Below are 15,592 nucleotides of genomic sequence, written 5' to 3'. Positions count from 1 at the left end.
TGGGCAGAGGCCCAACAACATCTTAGGGTTAAGGACTTACTTGATGCCTCCAGGCATCAATATCAATGCCAGCCTTCCCCCGCTTTGGCGACAAGCAGCTCCCAAACAGGGATTATGGCAGAATAGGGGCATAATCCAACCCCAAACTGCCTGAAGAGAAGGGAGACGCATTCATATGGGGGGAGGGCAGGTGCCCCCTGCTCTGTCAAGATTGCCGCTAGCAAAGCGCTGTGGTACAAATCGAAGGGCAAGCTGCTAAAGCCCACAGCAGACCATGGATGTGAGGAGTGGACAGCACTGACCTCCCTGATAGGAACAACCAGCACCCATGGAAGCAGGGAGCCAGGCCACACATTCTCCCAGGGACACCCACAACCAAGCCAAATCCAATGGCCTGATTGCTGGGAAAATAACAAGGGACCCTCTGCTTTCCTGTATTGGACATAAGGAGCAGGAAGGGCAGAGGGGGCCATGCAGCCATCTGTGGATTCTAGGTAACTTCCCCTCCCCCTGATGACCCCATCACCTGGAAAAAGGCCATGATGGTCCCTTGAGGGCAAAAGACAGGTTTGCTAGGAAAGAAAATGTCACATTCACTGTCCACATCTAGGTTTCCCTTGGTCCGGCCATCACCTAGTTCCACCTCACCACTGGGGAGGAAGGGGAGGGAACAGAGCCCACCCCAGGAAGGGGTGTTTCAACAAGCCAGCCCCATGATAGCACCTAGTAAGGCCAGGCACCAAGCACCTCTAACTGAGTATCCTGTTCCCATTGACTTTGCTGAGAGATGGGCACCTCCCGGGCTCTGGCTATCAACTGGATGGGGGAAAAGTGTGGGGGGTGGAGGGGTCTGCATCCTTCTCCCAACCCCAGCTACAAACTAGGTTTGCATACACCCAGTAAATGGGTCATCTCCATCCCCACTAGCCCAGTCTGGCAAGGAGTTGGAGCCGAATCATCACAAGGGGAGGCCTGTGGATCAGGACTGCTACATATATGTGCACAAACACAAACACACATGCACGTGCACACACACATATACACACAGAAGACTGGGCAGCACAGAGGGGTAGCAGGGCAGGCCAGACTTAGAACACAAGAGACTGGGAAAAACTCTACTACGATCCACAGACAAATTAACATAGCACTAATAAACCGATTCTAGTTAGCTTCTAACACACACGTGGCTACACCAGTGCACCAGGGCACCACGCAGCTTGGCCCTGCACTAGACACGAGGCTGAGAATGAGATGCGAAGGGGACCAAGTGGCTGGGGGTAAATAAATGACCAAAAGTCACCAAGAATAAAATGAGAGTAAAGACAGGAAAGGGGAAAAAAAGCCCAGTTTCCAGCTCTGTTCTACTCAATATTGACATGAAGCATCTATAAAGGAAGGTTTAAAAAAAACCTAGCATCACAGAGAAGTGAGGAAGGGAAGAGAAAGTCCACACTCACTAGGAAGGAATACAGAGATGAGAACAGGTCTTTCCCCTTGCAAGCACAGGCCTGGCAGGGCTGTCTCCTCTGATGTGTCCTAGTGACACATCCAGTAGAGACAATGGGCACAGGTCCTGAATCCATGTTACTACCACTCTTCAATGGGAAGTAAGAAAGAGGCTAAAGACAGTCCCTGAAAAACAACTCCAAAGAGCAAGCGTAAAATATGCGGAGAAGGGACTTATCATCAGAGGTCCCCATACACACACACACACGCGCGCGCGCGCGAACACTCACATGCATGTGAATATGGGTGCATGCATGTGTGCGCGCGCACACACACACACACACACACACACGGACTTAAGGGTTACTAACCCCAAATGTTCTAAATCATGATTTGGCTTACAGAACTTACGATGTGTTTTTAAAACTTGTAATTGTGGGGCTCCTTATCCTTGCCTAAAGGTGTTTGGGTTTGCAAGTGTTTCTCCACAAAGACGAGCAGTAGAAACTTATTTAAAAAAATAAATAAAGCTGAGATTCTCGCCTTGACCTCTGACTCCAGAGCTGGAGCGTTGAGAAAGACATCAAATACTATAATTCTTGGAATAAAAATGTGAGAGTCGGAAACACTGGGATGGGCACAGAAACGTTCTCATGTAGGAATACACACACAAAACCAGAGAGATGTACATATGCACTGATGTCCAGAGGCAGAGACAAACATTCGTGGGGGGCACACTTAAAGATGCAGCCCCTCGCTCACAGCTCCGTTCTCGCATACCACCTGTGCTCTGCTTCAGACTTGCAAACTACTTATTGAGACAAGGAACCACTTGACTTCCCTCCAGTCAAGTGGAGGGAACAGTGCACAACTGTTACAGGCCCCAGTCCCCAAAAGCTCCACGCTCGCTACTGAGATCTGATGACCTGAAGAGCCAAGCATGTGGGCTTTCACAGAAAAGCAAGCCCTTTGCATTATCCCAGCTGCAAGTCTTTTCAATCTTTCACAATCTTCGGTAAGAACACAAAGAACAACTGAACACACTCAAGAAAAAGCCCCAAAGAAACCTCCTCTGGTTCCCAAGATCTGCGTTTCACCATCTAGGCTGTCCAGAACTGGAGGGACCTAAGATGGTTCCTTCCACAGCTGGGATGCTTTATTTGGGCACTGCTGTCTCTGCACTCACCCAATTCCATCACACACAGACACACACACACAAGTATCTATGGAAGTTTCTTCTCTTTAAATATATAGCATTATTGTTTTCTTTAAAACATGGTACATAAATGAGCTTTTCAGTATTACAGCTACTATCTTACACAGTTAAAATCCACCCTCCCGGGTGGAGGGGATCTCTACACATGGTTTGGGGGACTTTCAGAGGGTAGAGACAAGAGCATGGGTATTGCTGGAGAGTGGACATTTAAATAGCTCAGGGAAGGGAGATTTTTTGGAGCATGGATAAAGATGGTTTGAGGACTCCTCCCCCAGAGTGCTGCACTGAAGGCCAAGGAGGTCCTGCAGAGTGAAAGGGTAAGGGTAGAGGAGTCCTCCTTGTACTTGTGGCTGAGCCTTCAGGCCTAAGTTGGGTGCCTGACTTGAAATGAATGTAGTAAAGGACTGTGAGGGAGAGATCAGACAGACAGAAAGCAAGTGAGGTACAGGAGCACATAGGATTACTTGGATAGCCAGACAGACAGATGTTCACAGAGGTATATACGATCTGGATGGGTGATGGGCGAGTGGTTAAAGATAGGGAACTCAGTAGACAGACAGATGGGTGCAGGGTACATGGGTGGGTGGACAGATTGACTACATGCATGGGGATGCTTGGATGGAGAGAGATGGGGAGAGAGGGATGGGTGAAGAGATAGACTGATGGACAGCCAGAGGGATCAGAAATCATGACTCCAAATAGTCGACACCTCTAAAAATCAGGCCCTTGTCATTGCCAGTCAAGCACCCCAGCCTGACAGCAACTTGAGCCCACAGGAGTCCTCATGTTGATGCCAGCAGGGTCCAGGTCTGGGGCCTGGTGGTTCTTCTGGGCCTCCTCACACCCCCAGGCGAGGGACAAGTGGGAGAGCTGGTTACAGGTGACGAGCACCAAGCTATGCCTCCTCACCCACGTGCCAAGGCCCCAGTCTGGGCTCTGCCTCTGCCCTGTGATGGCCGATGCCACGCGAGCTGCCTTGGTGCATGAGGTAGTTGTGGTCAGTCCTTGCGTGAGAGATGCAAAGCCCAGGGCTTAGAAGTGGAGGCAGGGCCCCAGGGCTGGCAGTCAGCCATGGAAATCCTGGGGAGGGCACATGGCCTATTAGTGACAGAGTAGGACCAGTGTTCTCCTCCTGGCTCTGCCAGCAAGCTACTGTGTGCCTTTTGGCAAGTCCCTTCCCTTTTCAATGCCTGTGTCCCTGCCACTCCCTATCCAGTCAGACCAGCTGGGTCTTAGGGTACAGCCTGGTCTGACTGTGTCTGCACAGCACCCAGCATCTGAGGCCCTCCAGGGGCTGCAGGAATGACGTGAGGGCAATAGTGATGGTGACACCTGGCCTAGAAAACCCTGTCAATCAAATGGCCGGGGGCAGGTCAGCAAAGACAGGCATAACTGTGCACATGGGGAGTGTTACAGAAACGTGCCAGATGAAAGGCATTAAAGCAGTGTTTGCCCTCCCTTTATGACTGATGCTCCCTCCATCCTTCTGCTCAGCTGCTTGCCTTTGCACTTCTCTAGGAGTGACAGTGAAGCAGAGCAGTGAGTCTCACCACCTGATGAGGCAGGGTCACTCGGCACTGAAGGAGGAAGCGAGTGCTTGGGTCTGGCAGGTTGCTCTATCTTCTTGTTGACCTCTTTGCCATGGTTCTGAATCATGAAGACATTTTTGTCCATACTCCCCCCTCCCTCACCCCCCCCTCAAGCAGAGCCAGGGGTCCTATGAGTGTGGAAGGTTTCAAGCTCAGATTTTGTAAACGGGTCCTCTGCATTTGTTTAAAATCACCATGGTCTTGATTTAGTGCAATTATGACCTTGCTATTGCTTTACAAACCCTAGCCCCTTTACTAGGCCTGCCTTTGGGGTCCCTATGACTCAGCTATAACCCCGGCATCAAAATAGCACTGCTGCACTCCATAGGCATCAAGAAATGCAGCTTCACCCTGCCCCTACAGCAGGTGGGGAAACCGAGGCACACAAAGTCTACCATCACACAACTTGCCCAAGCGGGCTGGGAGCAGAACCCAGACTTCCAGGGCTGGAACTGCAAGGCCTTCCTCAGGGCTGCATTCTTTAGCTCTATCCATTTACTTCCAGAGGTGCCACAACTCCCCTTGCAGCGATCCTGACATGACATCCAGCTGGGACAGGCCACTTCTTTATCACTGGGAGCTCTGTGCAATCAGGAAAACCATAGGCAACATCCCTCCATCAGCCAGGCATGTTTCAGGAGGCAGGGGCAGAGGGGGTCAGTCAGTCACTGGTGGCGAGTTTTCGGCAGTGAGATAGCTGTGCATTTGCTGGGTGAGCTGGAAGTTCCCCTGGGTGGGGAATCCAGTGAGGAGAAGACCCTGCCTACGCTCCAAGGTGGGGCTCTGGATCATCCCAAATGGGCCCATTCCAGAGGAGTCAGGACCAGGCTTTCTCAGGAGCAGCAAGGGCAGGGCACGTGGCAATGTTTGGTCACTGGTCGCGGCATTGTTCCTGGCATGGGCCCCACAGCCTCACTAACACGGCACCCCAGGGTGCACATCCAGGGGCTGCCACTGGCTGGGGGTGTGATTGGTCTCCCAGGACCTTTCCTCTAAAACCAAATGCTCTTTTCCTCACCTTCTGACAGGACAGGAGAGCTAGTCGGGCCAGGGGATCAGCTAAGCATCCCATGCCTGCATCACATGTGGCCTTGTTTCCCCTCCCCATGGTCAGTGGGCCACAAAGCCCAGCAACTCCTGAAGAAAGACTCCTAAATCTGGGGTGGGAGTCACCCCACCTCACCCCACCCACTGCCTGCACCCTTGGGCTCAGTGGGGAAAAGGTGAAGGAAGGTGTCTGGGAACATGGTTTGTTCCTTTGCTACTTGGTTCCTAGTGAGATCAACCCTGGAAAGGGGAGATGGTCCTGAAAGCCCAGCTGAGAGCCACCTCAGCTGCCCAGAGAGAGATGGCCAGAAGGATCCTTCTGTGTAGAATGGGTAGCTCAGGCTCCCGGGAAGGCAGCCAGAGAGAGCTGTGCAGGGAGGGCTACTGGATAGCTGAGGCAGGGAAAACCTGCAGGGCAGGAAGGACAGGTGGCATTGCCAGCTTCATGTACCTTCTGCAGCATACTGCCTCCTGCCATCCTAACACCCACTTCCCTGGCACAGTAGCATTGTGAAAGGGGCTGGTTTTCCTGCTGGGCAGCATCAGGCTGGACAGCCATGGGCTGGGCACTACGAGAGCTAAAGGGTGCCCCATGAGGGGAGCTGGAAGGTGTCCTCAGTGCCCGCTCCTGGCCCTAAAGTGGCTGTGCTTTGTGTTCTGGGCTCTGCCCTTCCTTGGCTGGCTCCATGCTGCTGTGACCCACCCCATCCAATCCCTAGCCTTCCCCAAAGGGTACTGGGCCTTGTCTCCCACCCTTGTGCCAAGGGCAGCAGTGGCCTCCGCAGGGGGTGCCCTGACAAGATTGCCTGAAACAAGCAAAACTTTCTACAACTTGGGGGAAGGAGACAGGAAACAAGTGTCTGGAACCCTCCCTCCCACATACCCTAGTGGCAGCCCCCAGGACAGCAGCTCCTCCGAGGACAGGGCTGGGATGCAGGCAGGGGGTCTGGAGTCCTTGGCTGGGAGACATCGATTCCAGTGTGGGCAGGGGATGAAGGTTAACAGCGGGTCAGTAATGCCCTTAGTGTAGGGTCAGGCAGGAGAGGCACTAGCTGCCACTGCAGGCTCTTCTGACTGCCTAGTACACCCAGCTGACAGGGACCCACTGCGGCTCGGAGCGCAGCTTCTCCATGGCCTCCTGCAGCTGCTGAAATGTCCGCTCCAGGTTGTCATTGATGAGGCTGAGGTCAAAGTAGTGGCCGTAGCTGCGCTGGATCCGACAGCTCTCATCCACCGTCCGCTTCAGATCTGCCTCCTGCCCAGGCACAAGCAGCCCGTTAGCCCCCCTGCTGCAGCATTCCAGCTCCTTACCTGAGTTGTGTGTGCAGGGTAATGAGCTTACAGCTTGTGGGGAAGGAGGGAAGGGCAGCAGCAAGAGCAGCAGTGGGGTGGAAAAGAACTCAGGGAGAACATTTTGCAAATATAAGCAAAAAAGCATGCGCTGCAGAGACTACTTCACCCACCCTGAAAGGCAGCTGCCTCTGTGGAGCAGTTACAGCTGTTTACACAGGGATCCCACAGCTGAGAGGCAGCTACCTCCGGGGAGGAGCACAGCAGCTGTTTTAATGCTATGAAATAACATTACTCAGTCTTTAGGCCAAGAAGAATTCTGTACCCCACTGAGCACTGATGGAAAATTTAAGGGGGAAGACTATAATGAGCTAAGTCAGTAAGCGCATCTGCCTGCACAGTGCCTAGTACAACAGAGCATCACCCAGCACTACCAAGCTATATACTTACTATAAACAGTAAACAGCTATTTAGCCAGGGTCAGAGGCAAGCACTCTTCCGTGCCTGTTAAATGCATCCTGGGGAATGTAGTGACCACTCACCACCAGCATTTTGGCTTTGACTGGGCATCCAGAGCAACTAGCACCACCCCAGGGCACTGCAGGCAGCAAGGACCCCTAGGCATGAGCATGCCTATCGAGCCACCATCAGGGCTCTGGCAGTGCCTTTGGCCTCCCTAAGGGACTGCCCATGCCAGCCTGAGCCCATTCAGTTTGGAACCATAGCCTGAGGCACGGCAGCCTGGCTACAGAGGGCAGCTGAGCTCAGATGGTAACTTCCTGCGGCACCATTCCCCATAGCAAGTGGTAGTACCAGCTGAAGGAAGGGATCCCACAGGAAGTGCCATGCCTGGGGGCCATGCAGGCCACAATGGACTGCACTGTGTAGGTGGCTGAGGTGGCTCCATCAAGGAGCCATCCTGGAGCTGGGCTCTGCAGCCTAAAGGGGCCACAGACTATACCAAAAAGGAACAGAGGGATGGAGAAAGCCCTTAACTCAGAGCATGTGGCACATGTACTTATGCGCAGAGGTGTTGGCGAATGTCAACACATGTCCAGGAACTTGGAGCTGCCCTCGCTTGGCCATGGCTGGTGCCCCAGGGGCTGAGGACAGGGACTGGGCCAGGCTACCTCTGAAGGCATTGTGGTCTCTACCCTCATGGCACCCTGCAGTGGTCTGGAACAAGAGGAGGAAGGAGCTGGCTTGTGCTCACCGTGAGCTGCTTTGTGGCCACGCCGCTCTCCAGCGCTGCCTTGTTCATGGCTCGGAGTGTCTCATAGTCTGGGGCTTCAATGAAGACCACGTAGGGGACGAATTCAGCTGTTCTCAGCACCTTCACTGCCTGGACAGACACCAGGAGAGCCTCTCAGAACAGACTTCTAAATAGACATGCCTGGGGGGGTGGCTGGACAGTGTGACTGCTGGGACAGGACCCAAGGCCACTCACCCTAGGCTACTGGTTCTGACACAGAGGGACATTACCCAGTGCCACCTGGTGGGGCTTCAACAACCTGGAGGAAATGGTTCACTGAGGAGGCAGCTGGGGCCCACAGGCAGAGCCTGGGACCAGGAATTAGGACACTTGAGTCTGGCTCTGTCACTTCCCCACTTCTGCTTCAGTTTCCCCTCCCATCCTTTGTCCAAGTAGCTCTTGAGGGTCAGATGCATCTGGCCCCATGGCTGGGCCCTCCTCTTCTGGACCACACTGCAATAAACTAAGTGCCCCAGGTATCACTGATTCAGTGAAGAGGCCATGTGTAGGAGAGGCCACAGAAGCCAAGCTGTCCTCTTGTCAGGGACTGATCACTCAGGCAGGCCAGACTGGGCCAAGTACCTCAGCAGCCACACCTGCAGTGAGCCTCAGCTAATGGACTCAATGTAGGAAGTGAGCATCTTGATTAGCTGCTAGCAGCACTGCCTATCCATACAGCACCAGCCGGGGCCCTGGGTCTGCAGGGCACTCAATCGTTCTGATCTAGCTCTGTTGTGCCAAGCCTCCTGGTTCCATCCCGACACTCTGGTTTTCCTGGCTCTTGATCCTGGTTTTGGCTTATTTGTGGACTTCAGCTTTGGATTTCCCTGTGGCTGTTTCCTGGTTCCTGACCCTGGTTTGGCTCTGTCCTTTGCCCTGTGGATTGTCCCTCAAATTGGTACTTGGCATCTGATCCCAGATCCTGCCTCTGGATTGTGTTGTGGACTCTGCCCCTGGATTTTCCTCTGGCTTTGATAATATCTTCTGTCCTCTGACCCAGCCCTGGGCCCCTGCTTTCCCTCAATAGCCTAACCATTAGGCAAGACTGCCTATGTCCTGGTTTCTTACACCTCCACCTTCCCTAGTCATGGTGGGGTGCTGTGGTCAGGCGGGTGGAGGAAGCCCAGACCCCAGATGCCGAGTGCTCAGCTCCAAGGCTGTCACAGCACAGCCCCAAGCTCCCCGCCAGTGCATGCAGGGGTGCAGGGCCCATACCTGCGGGTTCACGTCCAGGATGCACATCTTGCCAGCTTCTACCACCTCATGGATGGAGTCGATCTTGGTGCCGTACAGGTTGCCCTCATACTCCCCATGCTCCAGGTACCGGCCAGCTTTGATGTCTGCCTCCATCTCACCCCGGGACACAAAACAGTACACATGTCCATTCCTCTCACTGTCCTTGGGCTTCCGTGATGTGTCTGCCAAGGGAGACACCAATACCATGCCTTGAATCTGGCTACCATGGACTCAGAAATAGGGATCAGGCTGGGAACACAGGGCCTAAGAGCTCCAGTGCTAGGACTCACAGACCAGCTCTGAGATGTATAACCCATACTATATGGGGCAGAACCAGTACTGCAGACCCACACAGCTCCAGTCCTGGGACCCACCGATTGGCACCATAGTTCCATAGTGCTTAGGGTCTAATTCTTGCTGGTCTCCCCTGATGAGTTTGTAAACGGCCACCAGACCCCCTCTTAGCCTTCTCTTGCGGAGGCTGAATAGGTTCAGGCCCTTTAGCCTCTCCTCGTAGGGCCTGCCCCGCTGCCCCTTGACCATGCAAGTGGCCCTCCTCTGGACCCTCTCAATGCTAGCCACATCCCTCTTGAAGTTCAGTGCCCAGAACTAGACGCAATACTCCAATTGTGGCCTGACCAATGCTGCATGTAAGGGAAGGATCACCTCCCTGGACCTGCTTGTGATGCATCTGTAGATGTACGACAAGGTGCAGTTAGCCTTATTGACCTCTTCCTTGCGTTGGTGGCTCATGTTCATCCTGGAGTCAACTGCAAATCCCTCTGTACCTCTCTGAGCTTAGGCTGTGCATGGGGTGAGCTTCCTGCATCTGCCTGCCCAGGGCTGGTACTGTATCTCACACCCCAGACACATAAGAGTCACAGGGCCCTGTACTCACTGCAGGGTCAGCCCAGGAGGAGTCAGAATCAGGAAATAAGGGGCAGACTGCCGAAGCCTCATCCACCATCATGAATATGACCAACTAAACCCAGTGCCCATCAATGCCAGCTCTCCCCCTGCCCAGCCCCTTCCTTTTGCTACCTTGGAACATGTTAGCCATGTCCCTTCACCCCAGACACCCTGCACCAGGCACACCCTAAGACAGGTGCACATCACACACAGTTCACAACTGTGACACACGGGGTCCCTCACAAACACACCCAGCTGGAGGAAGTCATATGATATGCACACACAGACACACAAGTATGGGCATACATAAACACAGAGATGCACACACAGACTCTCCCACTATGCCACGTGTCCTAAAAACTGGTTATCCCCCATAACCAACAGCCCTCGCCACCTGAGAGGGACTGGAACCTATAGCATTCACCTGCCTCTACTGAAACCAGCATTTGCTAGCCCTGGGCTTTCAGGTCACAGACATGGGAATGCTGCCAGCTGTCCATCAGCACCTGATGTAGCTCTGATTTGCCAGAACAGCAGGCTCCCATGATGGCTGACATGGGGGGTGTATATAGTTGTTTGCTCATTTTGTTTCACATGGCTTGGCCTGGCCCTGAGAGGCAGCCCTGAAGAGGAGGGAGACCTGTGCGTAGGGTATCAGCAAAGAAGTTGGGATTACTCCCTGATCTGACAGCCTCTCTGTGAGACCTTGAGGAAGCCATTTACCTCTCTGTGCCTCAGTTTCCCCTCTGTGCAGCAAGGCTTTGTTCTGTCTCACTGTGTCTCTAGCTGGCTCCCTGCAGCACAGTGTCCCGTAGCACAGGCTGGAACATTGAGGTCAGCACTGACAGTGAGGAGACAGCACCCCCACAGAGCCCCCACGTGCAGCACAGCACCCCTTAGCGCTGACCCTGAGACCCTACGGCAATATGACTGGAAGGGGGGAGCATCCCCTACACCACCCTGTGGCACAGCACCTCCGAATGTGGTACCTGGACGGAAGACCTATCAGGGAAGGGGCAGAGGGGGTGTGCCCAGGCTGCCCATACTCACAGGGGATGGTGGTGCCGTAGCGCGCCTGGTCAGACATGATGAGCTTGTTCTTGAGGCTGCGTCGTCCAACCCCCTGGGCACCGATCAGCACCAGGGTTTTCCTGCGGAATGGGGGCATGCGTGCCACCTCCTCGTAGATCAGCAGCTCATGCCGGTCAAACTCTGAGTGGGGAAGGAGGAAGGGAGTATAGTCAGGCCTGGCAAATGCAGAGCCCCCCTCTTCCCTAACAAGGAGAGAGATATTATACCCCCACAGTGCCCCTATCTGCCCCATCAAAGACATCATGGGCCTGGTGCTGCATCACAGGGATACTTTCTGTGCAACAGCCCCTGCACAAGGGTAGGGGACCACTACACACACATGGTGCCAGTACTGGTGTGGGGGACATCAGCACCACCATCAACCCACTGTGGGGCATCAGGGGAGGCATTCTGGGTGAAACATGGTTGGGGCATGGGGCTGGGGGAAGGCTGATAGAGCTTGAGTGCCTGGCAGCAGAGACAGGGACGCAGACGGGGGTACTCACCAGCATTCTTCGTCGTCAGGTACATCATCCTCTTCTTCTTCTTCCCACTGATGCTGCCACACAGAGCTCCTGCCCAGAGAATGAACTGGCTCAGCCATGCACCACACTGCCCAGGTGATGGAGCAGGGGGGATCAGGCACTGCCATGTGGGGGGCTTTCTACACAGGGAAGGGGTATGAACACAGCCAGAGCTTGTGGCCCCCCACTCCCTCCCTACCTCTCACCAGTGGCACTGGGGGAGGGAATGCCACTGTAGGGCAGGTTAATGCACTTTCTGGGCACTGCCACCTGGCTCCCCACTGCAACTGAAAGTATAGGGGACCAGGTGCCAGGCCTGCTGGATTCAGGGGGCCTCGTACCAGATGTGGGGGTGACTTCAAGGTCGCGCTTCACAAAGGCTTTTCGCTTCTCCTCCAGCAGCTGGCTTGGGATGAGGCCTGCACTGCCGCCCTCCACGTGGCAAGCCTGCAACATGCCCAGGCACGGTGAGCCACCCTGGGGCACCCCCAGCCCTTCCCCAGGGGATACCCACCCTGAGGAACCCACAGCCCCACCCCAGAGCCCACCTCATGGGGCCCTGTCCAGCAGCAGGACCCTGCTGATTAGCAGCAGGACCTTCAGCCCCAATAATGAAACAAATAGCAGCCCCAGGTTCCCATCTGCAGCCCACTTTGCTCCTGGTCAGGGGAAACAGGCTGCACGAACCCTGCCTGTCTCAGCAACCAGCCTCCCCCTCTGATCCTCACCAGGATCTGGGAGTAGACCCAAGGCAAGGGGCTGCTGCCAACCCAGGGTCACACCTGCCAGGGAACCAGTGGAGGGTGCATTGGTGACCCCCCTGCTTCCCTTACCTGCCACCAGTTGGGGTCATCCTGGTTGACAATCTGCAGCAGGTCCCCTGCGGTGAACTTCAGCCCTGCCTCCTTGCAAGGGATCAGGTTGTCACTGGCAGGGTCATAGTCAAAGTGGGCCTTCACAAACACCTGTGGGCAGAGGGCAGTGGATACCGGAGCCCCTTACACAGCACCATCGCTTCAAGCACCGGGGCTAGCACCAAGGTCCCTAGAGAAGTAAGTCCCTCGTGCAGGTGCTGAGCACCCAAGTGATGGGATAATCCCACCCTGCCTAGAATAGCTTGAACCTGCAAGTGAGAGCAAGGCACTCCCATTCCTGAAGGGTGCCATTGGGGCAGGGCAGCAGGTGTGTGCAGAGGTAGAAGCTCTGTTTGCACAAGGGCCAATCTGGCACGCACTTGTGCACAATCATGCAAACTGAATGCACAATCACCCAGCTATCTGCACACATGCTACGCATACATTGTAGCCAAACTTTGTGCACATGTGCATCTCCACACACACACTGCCCACACATAATAATCCAGCTATGTGAAAACCCGTGAACACACACAAGCTAATGTGCAAATTACCAAGGAAACATTATGCACCTCTCTTTGAGGGATGGACCCCCTGCTAGCACAGGTAAGATCCGGCTGACCCTAAGGGTGGGTGGGGCTGGGACAGGCAACAGTGGAAGTGAGGAGAGGGGTGGGGTTGTTCTGTGCTGTTCCCCACGTGAGCATATCAACCAGTACACCACACAGCTTCACAGCCAGCTTAGCCAGGCAGGAGGACCAGACAGACCTCTCCCTGGGACTTTCACACAGGACTGAAGAGTGATGGGAGGACAACAAGGGCTGCCTTCTGCAGCCACCTGCAGCCAGTCCCCAGCCAGCACACAGATAGTGAGATCCTAGGCAGCAGGTAGGAAAATCCCCATGTTTGCAGACAGGTTCTGCTTTGTCCATAGCCACAGGTTGGCCAGGGTGTGGGGGGAGAAGGAGGAAGCCCAGGAGGGAGTAGCCAGAATGTCTCAGGACACAAAGGCAGGTGACCTCTGCCTTCTGTGCATCCAGACAGCCCTACCTTTCCCTTGCCCATCAGCTCCTTCCAGACAGTACTGCAGCTAACTATTGACAAGAGGAGGGGAGGTGGATCCAACATGGAACCAGATGGATTGGGGAGGGCATAGATCCGGGCTGGTGTCCCCAGGAATGTCAAAAAGCTTTTAACAAGGTCCCTCAGCAAAGGCTCTTAAAAACAGAGTTGCAACAGGATTAGAGGAAAGGTCCTCTCATGGGTCAGAAGATGGTTCAAAGAGAGAAAACAAAGGGTTGGGCCAAACGGTCATTTTTCAGATGGAGGAAGGTCAATCGTGGGATCCCCCAGGGATCTGTGCTGTGGCTGGTTTCCTTCAACATATGGCCCAGTAAAGGGAGTGCATAATGAAATCCTAAAGTTTACAGGCGATGCTAAATTGTTCCTGTCAAATCCTGAGTTGATGGTGCAGAGCTGCAGGAAGGTCTCCCAGAGCAAAGCGAGTGAGCAATGAAGTGACAGAGGAATTTCAGCATTGACAAGTGAAAAGTAATGGACATGGAGAAAAATAACCTCAGCTCCACATACACAATGCTGGGCTCTGAACAGTGTCACCACTCAGGAGACCCTGGAGTCATTGTAGAGAGTACTCTAACAGCATCAGCTCAATATACAGCTGTGACCAAAAAAGAGACAGGGAATTGAAAACAAAATGGAACATGCCATTATGCCCCTGTATAAACCCATGGTGCACCACAACCTTGAATGCTGTGGGCAGCTCTGGTCTCCACATTTCAAAAAAGAGGTAATTGAATTAGAAAATGTCCAGAAAATAACAGCAAAGATGATTGGAGGGGCAGGGTAGGTGCTATCCCAGGAGAGTTAAAAGGCTCAGATTTTTCAGTTTGGAAAGGAAAAGCTGGGTGGGGATATGATCATCATCGGCAACCTTTGCAGTCAAGGATGACTGTCTTCCATGAGTGCCTTATCTGTGGGTCTGAAGATGGCTGATGAGGCCGATCCAGGATCAATAAATTTGTGTTTCCATGTGGGATGGGTGGGTCTGGATTCTTGTTTCGGTCCCCAACACACTGTTTCTGCTGCTTCTGCTTTTCTGTCTCCTGTTGTCGTCATAAGATTTCAAAGTACTGAGATCCCTGAAGCAGACTCTTCTTCCATTTGGGGCAGTCCTGGGCAAGTCTTCCATGAATTGATGTCAATATTGCATTTTTTCAAGCTGGCCTTAAGGACATCCTTGAAATGCTTTCTCTGCCTTCCTATTGAGCAAATGCCTTGACTGAGCTGAGGGGATATGACAGAGGTCTATACAATCATTCAGGGTGTGGGCAAAGTGAACAGGGAATTGTGATTCACCAAGTCCCATGATACAAAAAGTAGGGGGTACCCACTAAAACTACCAAGAGGCAGGTTTAAAACAAACAAGATGTAGCCCACAATACATTGTTAACTTGTGGAACTCATTGCTGCAGGAGGTTGCAGAGGACAGAGCCATTGGAAGCTTTTAAAGAAAAGTCATGGATGTATCCCCTGTCATTCCTAAACCAAAGATGGTTAATGCCAGGGAGGATATGACAGGGGGTGAATCATTCTAGACATGCCCCATTCATATGCTTTCTCTCTAAAGTATCTACTACTGCAACTGTTGGAGTTAGACTGCTGGGCTAGATGGGTTGGTGGTCTGATTCAGTACAGCACTTCTTATGTCTAGGCCTCTTCCATAGCACCTCTTCCAGGTGTCTCTCTCAGGGACCCACTCCATGACTCAGTGCTGCCATCCCCTTGCCAAGATCCAAACCAGGCTGCTCCTGGTTTATGAACACCAGTCAGTGCAGGAAAGGCTCAAACCCCCACCATCATCCAGGGTCCTGCTGCGCCAGATGCTGGACACACAGACAGTGAAAGACAGCTGCCACTTCAAAGAGCTTCAAGTCAAGGTAGATGATGGGTAGTGGGGGAATTGAAACACAAGGTCACACAGCAGGACAATGGCAGAGCTAAAAAGAGCAACCAGGTCTCCCAATCCAGCCCTTCAGCACTAAGCAGTGTCTTTCCCAAAGCCCCAACAAGACAGCCTTACATCACAATACTACCCGTGCCAGAGAAACTTCTGCTCTCTTGCCAAAGTGTGCCCATTT

At 53.4% G+C, this 15,592-nt stretch overlaps 1 protein-coding gene across 2 annotated transcripts in view; it reads right to left on the bottom strand.

The window, feature by feature from the left end:
- Positions 1-16: 16 nt before the first annotated feature.
- The window catches only part of MPP2 (membrane palmitoylated protein 2), a 39,468-nt gene continuing 23,892 nt past the window's right edge, over positions 17-15,592 (bottom strand). For both annotated transcript variants that reach the window (XM_025196924.1, XM_006017864.3), the window contains 7 exons: positions 12,414-12,545; positions 11,922-12,027; positions 11,563-11,631; positions 11,036-11,197; positions 9,056-9,258; positions 7,802-7,930; positions 17-6,553 (listed from right to left, as the gene is read on the bottom strand). In XM_025196924.1, the coding sequence (XP_025052709.1) occupies positions 6,377-6,553; positions 7,802-7,930; positions 9,056-9,258; positions 11,036-11,197; positions 11,563-11,631; positions 11,922-12,027; positions 12,414-12,545 (978 nt within the window). In that variant the 3' untranslated portion in view covers positions 17-6,376. The remainder of the gene's footprint in view (positions 6,554-7,801; positions 7,931-9,055; positions 9,259-11,035; positions 11,198-11,562; positions 11,632-11,921; positions 12,028-12,413; positions 12,546-15,592) is intronic.

The sequence above is a fragment of the Alligator sinensis genome, unplaced genomic scaffold (genome assembly GCF_000455745.1).
Source record: "Alligator sinensis unplaced genomic scaffold, ASM45574v1 scaffold444_1, whole genome shotgun sequence".
NCBI classification, from domain to species: domain Eukaryota; kingdom Metazoa; phylum Chordata; order Crocodylia; family Alligatoridae; genus Alligator; species Alligator sinensis.
This window is presented reverse-complemented; position numbering and strand designations above follow the sequence as displayed.